General features: G+C 51.6%; 1 protein-coding gene across 1 annotated transcript in view; it reads right to left on the bottom strand.

Moving 5' to 3' along the window:
- Nucleotides 1-3,650, bottom strand: part of TMEM37 (transmembrane protein 37) — a 10,689-nt gene extending 7,039 nt beyond the window's left edge. The window contains exon 1 of the mRNA XM_007524769.3: nucleotides 3,168-3,650. Within this exon, the coding sequence (XP_007524831.1) occupies nucleotides 3,168-3,188 (21 nt within the window). The 5' untranslated portion in view covers nucleotides 3,189-3,650. The remainder of the gene's footprint in view (nucleotides 1-3,167) is intronic.
- Nucleotides 3,651-6,656: the final 3,006 nt, after the last annotated feature.

The following is a 6,656-nucleotide window of genomic DNA, read 5'->3' on the forward strand; positions in this document are numbered from 1 at the left end:
TAGACAAATATTTTAATTTAGGAATGCTTATAGTTCCTCCATAGAAATCAGTGGTGATATTCCCAGAATAATACATAAACAAATGGCCAAAATACTCCAAGTAGGAACATTCTACTCTTGGCTATCAGGGGAAATCTGAATGAGTGGTCAGCTGCCCTAACTTTTAGTGATCCAGAGCTTAAACTCCTCCCCTAAAAGAAGTCATGTGGTCAGTATAGGGGCACCAGAAAGAGATGCTGAGGTCAGGAGAGTCAACTTTATGCAACTTCAGAACAATTAAAAAATGACAGAACATTGGCAACGAAAAAGGATAAAAATCCTGGGGAGATAGTGATCGTGCAAAAGACTTTCATACCTGAGGTAGCAAAGGTCCCAGGTTCAGTCCCCTGCACCAACATATGCCAGAGGTGACTAGTACTCTGGCAAAATAAGTAGGTTAAAAAAGAAATCCAACAGGGGCCAGGCAGTGGCGCACCTGGTTAAGTGCATACATTACAATGCGCAAGGACCCGGGTTTAAGCCCCTGGTCCCCACTTGCATGAGGAAAGCTTCATGAGTGGTGAAGCAAGGCTGCAGGTGTCTCTCCTACCCTCTCTACCTCCTCCTTCTCCTCCTCCCCCCTTCCAATTTCTCTGTCTTTAAAAATTTCCCTCTGTTTTAAAAAAATCCAAGCAGATCCTGGTGGAGGTTGTTTGTTTATCTGCAATGGAATGATTTCTAGCAACTTGTAGAACAGTATCATTTGACTCCTCAGCTACAGTCAAATGACAAGGTCTTATCTTCCTCTGTAGCTTCATTTGCTCCCCCAAGCTCCTGTGCCATTTTGGGCATCTCACTACTCATTCTCTCTCCCTCTCTCTCTTTACAAGATTAACAGTCTTTTTATCATTCATTCATTTATTTATTATTAGATAGAGACAGGCAGTAATTGAGAGGGCTGGGGAGATAGAGGGGGGAAGAGACAGAGACACCTGCAGCCCTGCTTCACCAGTTGTGAAGCTTTCTTCCTGCAGGTGAGGACCAGGGGCTTGAAATCAGGTCCTTGCACATTGTAATGTGTGCGCTTAACCAGGTGCCCCACCACCTGGCCCCCTACTCCTTCTCTGCCCTACCCAGACCCAGCTGCACCACCAGCATTCAGAAGAATTTTAACCACTCCCTCAAGAGCTTGTCAGCTGGTCTTCTATGAGCACATGGGTGCTCCTGGCATGGGAGCCATTCCGCTCTTGCATGCTCGAACCTCTGGCAAGTGATTTGTGTTCTTATAGTATCTCTCTCCTGTGGTTGTTCTGTGGGAGAAATGAATTATCACCCTGGAGTTCTGAGAACAGCCCCCGCCTGACATGCAGTTACGCAGCCCTGGGGGGGGCAGGCACTGATGCCAGGACAGCACAGCACTCTACCTCATTGGGCTGCAGCTGGCACTACCCCAGAAGGCATCACCCCCCCACACACACACCATCCACCAATAATGACTTGGCCCCCTTCATCTTACTCTTAGCTTCTTTCCCGTCCCAGCCCAGCACACACACACACACACACACACACACACACACATACACACTCCCCCAAAACGTGCCAATTTAATTTATAGCACCCACTTTGTGGTCTCTTTTTATTATAAATCACTGCTTGCACAACTCCAGCTGGACAGCCAGCTCCTGGAAGAGGGGGAACTCCTACTGCCAATGTGCAGGCTGCCCTGCCCCCACCGCCCAGCAATGTCTTGGAGGGCTGTCAGGATCCAGACCTCAAGTTTGCAAGTGCATGCACCTGGCACCCCTCCCCCACACCCCAAGTCACTTCCCTGGTCCTGGTCAAGTGACCCCAGTGTTGATTCTTTTTTTAAGCATTTATTTATTTATGTTGCCCTTGCCATTATTATTATTGTTGTCATTGCTGTTGTTAACGTTGGATAGGACAGAGAAATCGAGAGAGGAGGTGAGATAGAGAGAGGGAGAGAAAGATAGACACCTGCAGACCTGCTTCACCGCCTGTGAAGCAACATCCCTGCAGGTGGGGAGCCCAGGGCTCTACCAGGATCCTTAACACCAGTCCTTGTGCTTCGTGCCCTGTACGCTTATTCCACTGCCCTACCGCCCCCCCCCCCCCGTGTTGATTCTTAATGTCGCTTAAGCCGGCCACCAGGGGCCGGTCCCTTGGAGCCTAAGTGACCGCAGGCATAAAGTGGGTAGAGCAGTAGCTCGGATTGGATTCTGGGGTGTGGGGGCTCTTTGCAGGGAGTCATCAGGCCAGGATGGAGGTCTGGGAGACCCGGAGCTGCGGGCGTGCCCCCAGGCTGTGGGGGTGGAGCTGGCATGAACGCCCCAGCCCCCTAAATCTCCCTGGACACGCACCCCTTCTCTCCCCACAGCCTGCGCCCTACAGCCCTGTGCACCTAGGGAGCCTCCCCCATCACCCCAACCTAGGAGGGCTTGTGGCAGTTTGAGGGATCCCAAGGGAGTCTGGCTTCTGCTGGGTCTGTTATACATCCCGACCTCCCATTTGTGGCTACTTCTCCACTTCACACACTGCTCTTTAAGACCAGGGTGGGCGGGAGAAGGTGGGAGTTAGGGTAGTGGGTTCTTATAGTGTAAGGCGCCAGACTGGGGAGATAACATCATGTCTACGCAAAAGAATCTCTTGCCTGAGGCTCTAAGGTCCCAGGTTCAATCCCCAGCACCACCATAAGACAGAACATGACTCATTAATATAAAATATTGTACTGTGTAAGGAGCTCTCTTTTTAAAAATTGTATTTATTTTATTGTATAGAAGCAGAGAAATTGAGAGGGGGGGAGAAATAAAGAGAGAAAGAGACAGAGAGACACCTGCGGCCCTGCTTCACCACTCGTGAAGCTTTCCTCCTGCAGGGGCTTGAACCTGGGTCCTTGCGCACTGTAGTGTGTGAGCTTAAACAGGTGCGCCACCGCCTGGTCCCAGAGAGTTTAGAAGCTTTGGGGGGTATTTTCAAGGGTCCGGGACCGAGGGCTGGAGGACAGCGGTTTGGCGCCCCAGGTCGCTTCCAGCCCAGCAGCCTCGGCACCTGGCCGGCTGGCCCGAGGGGGCGCGCAGAGCGGAGTACCGGGTCGCGGGGTGCAGGACCTCTTCCTCCCCGGGCGGGAGGGCAGACCCCTGGGCTTAGCCGCGTTGGGCCCCCCCAAGTACCTGTACCGCGATGGCCGTCATGCTGCACCGGGGCTCGGCCACGCTCCAGCCTGGATCCCGCTGGCCTCTGCTGCAGCCGCAGGAGCCGCGCCTGGCTTCTCCCCGGGGGCGGGGCTAGAGGTGGGGCTCGCAGCACCCCGAGATTAGCCCTGGGGCGGGATGCTCTGACCCCACCGCCCTAGTTGCTCCTTTTAAACTGAGTCAGCTGCGCTGTCTGGGGGAACCCGGGGGAGCAGAGGGGAGGCCTGACCTAGAATGGGGGGAAGGGGAGGGGACGCGGCGCGGATCCTGCGGGAAGGAGTTGGGTCCCTCAGCTCGGAGGGGTGGGAGTCCCGCCGGGGACCCGGCTGAACCGCCTGACTTCCGGGCTGGGAGCGGCTCCCTTGCTCCCGGGCTTGGCCTGGGGCTCAGATTCCTCGAGGGCGCGGTCTGCGCCTGGCAGTGGACTTGGATACCAGCTCCCGCCTCAGGTGCCTGTGTGTGTGTGGGGGGGGGGGGCTTCAGAGTAAAGAGGGGCACCCCGGGGCTGTGCTATCTTCATTCACCACCTGCTTTGTGACCTGGAGCTGCATGTGTCGCGTCACTGAGCCGAGGTTAATAAATGAAGTATTTGGGGGCTGTGGGAGACAGCATTAATAATGGTTATGTAAAAGGACTTTATGCCTGAGGCACTGAAGGTCCCAGGTTCAGTTGCCAGCACCACTGTAAGCTAGAGCTGAGCAGTACTCTGGTAAAAAAGAAAAAAAAAAAAAAAGAAAGAAAGAAGGAATAAAAAAGTAATGATGCATTTGGGAGTGGGGTGGTGGCACACCTGTTTGAGTGCACATGTTACAATGAGCAAGGACCCGGGTTCCAGCCGATAGACCTTGTATTTGTGAAGGATAAGAGGAGGCTTCGTGGCTGCTTAGCACCCCACTGGGCCCCTGGGAGTCCTCTGGGTCCACCCTTCCCAAGTCATTCTCCCCCCCCCGCCACACCTCCCAAGAAGCCCTAAACACCAACCCCACCCCCCATCAAACAGTCAAACTAAAAGTTTTTTCTTTTCATGAAGTCACAGTTCTCAAGGAAATGGATAAAGTCAACATACTAAAAAGGCATGAGGGAGGGATAACATAATGTTTATGCAAAAAGACTTTCCTGCCTGAGGCACTAAAGGTCCCAGGTCCAACCTTCAGCACCACCATAAACCAGTTTAAATTGGGGAAGGCTCCAGACCAGCAAATCCCAGCTAAGACCCCTCCTGCCAGTTGAAGGGAAGTGTGTATTGATAAGGAGGGGGGGAGAGGGTTAAGCTCAGGTTACTGGACATCCCCCTTTCTTAACTAAATGGGGTAGATTCAATTATTGGGTCATTCAGGCAGGTAGGCAGCTCCCAGGAACATTGCCAGTGGAATCTCTTCTTTCCACCAGAGCCTGCACTAGACAGAGGCTTATGGGATCTCAACCCAGCCTGAGGGGATTTTTAGAAGCCCCTAACTCAATCCCTGCTGGCCTAGGCACCTGAGAGACTCCCCCATAGTTTCCCTCTGAATTTCTATGGAGATCCAGGACTATCAGGGTTGGAGTTCTTGCCTCAGGTCTGCAATCAGAATCACCTAGAGGGCCAGTTTAACCAGACTGGGTGTCTACCCCAGTATTCCGGTCCCATGGCTCTAGGAAAGGTCACACCCTGAGAAATTCCTATTTGGTAAAGCAGCCCTGGTGGTGTGCTTGGAGAACCACTGAGCTGGGTCTTCCATCCATGCCCCCAACAGTATTCTCCCCAGAAACCAGGCAGTTCCTCCCTCCACTGCCCAGGGCCCGGGGGAGGAGGGCATGGTGAACAGGAACTGAGCCTGGTGGGGACTCCTTTACTGAGCCCTCAAATGCAGGACCTTCTGGGCTGCAAGGATCTTCTTGCAGGGTTCCTGCAGCATGGCACCTTGCCAGACATAGAGTACATGGAATTCAAATCAGAACTCTTAGGTTTGGTAGTTCTCATTAGTATATGCCTTCCAAGATTGTGTGTGTGTGTGGTCAGGCATGTTTCCACTTAAGGTTCCTTGGTAAGAATAGAAGTTTGGAGGGGGGGTGCCATAGCATAATGGTTATGCAAACACTCTCATGCCTGAGGCTCTAAAGTCCTAAATTCAATCCCACCCACCCCCTCACCACCACCATAGGCCAGAGCTGAACAGTGCTCTGGGGGAAAAATGCTTAAAGACTAGAATTTCTTAAATCAGTGAAATTCAGAGCAGTTTGTCTTGTCAGCAAGACACTTGGAGAAGCAGAAATGACTTAGGAATAATAAATCAGAAAGCAGAAGCGACTCTCCAAGTCCTGATCATTTTGTGCCATGAGGAGACAGAAACACAAAGGGTCTGGGTTCCCTGGACACAGCAAATCTATGAGCTAGTTTCCTGGACTGAGCACCTGCACTCTGTGTCTTCTGGGAGCCCGAGCAGTGACCAGGGCATGGGGCAGAGCAGGCGGGGGCAGCCTCTGCGGTGTCTCCTTTGTGACCCTTTCTATTCTTTATTATTATTATTATTGGACAGGACAAAGAGAAACAGAGGATTGGGAGACAGAGAGGGAGAGAGAAAGACACCTGCAGACCTGCTTTACGACTTGTGAAGTGATGCCCTTGCAGGTGGGGAGCCGGGGGCTCAAACCAGGATCCTTGTGCTCAGGCCCTTGCATTTCATACTATGTGTCCTTCACCCTGTGTGCCACCACCCAGCCCCCTTAGTTGCTCTTTAGGCCTTCCAAGTTTTTATTCCAGTTAGGAAGGATTTAACCAAATGTGAAAATAGCTCCTTAGCACAGGAATTCTTAGTGTCCTGAGAAAAAAAATTATGTATTAGGAAAAAAAAGAAGAAGAAGAAGAAACTGTGTGGGAAATGGTATGCCCCATTTTGGTGGGGGGTGGGTATTTCAAAAAAGGACAAAAAAAATCAACCACAAGTGTGCGAGTCAAGCATTGTTCATATTTGGACATGAACTTCATACTTTCTTGGGTAGGTAGGTCACAGTAGAAGGTCTTTTTAGGCTAAGTCGGTCTCTACAGACTTGGTGTGTCACATGATTGCTCACATTTTTCTTGAGGGTTAGTTACTCTACCCTCCCTTCCCTGCCAAGTCTTGGTGAGCTGGGCAGATAACAGTAACAGATGACAGTAACAGAGGCAGAGGTGGAGGAGGGAGGGTGACAAGATGGGACCCTCTCCCTGCCCAGGGTTAAAACCTGAAGCTGTCTGGGAGGTAGCACCATAGATAAGGAGTTCAGGAGTTGGACTCTTGAGCACGAGGCCCTGAGTTTGATTCCTGACTTGTTATAGGTGGTGTCCAGGATCAAACAAGGCTTCGTGTGTACAAATCATATGTCCTGTACACTGAGTGCCTCTCCAGCCAAACCTTTGTATTTTATTGACCATCAATCACTTTACTTCTCCGGCAGCTACATGAGCTTGCTGTTTCAGTCTCTCAGATCTCACTCTCTTTCACAGCTGCA

Source organism: Erinaceus europaeus, chromosome 18 (genome assembly GCF_950295315.1).
Source record: "Erinaceus europaeus chromosome 18, mEriEur2.1, whole genome shotgun sequence".
Lineage (NCBI taxonomy): Eukaryota > Metazoa > Chordata > Mammalia > Eulipotyphla > Erinaceidae > Erinaceus > Erinaceus europaeus.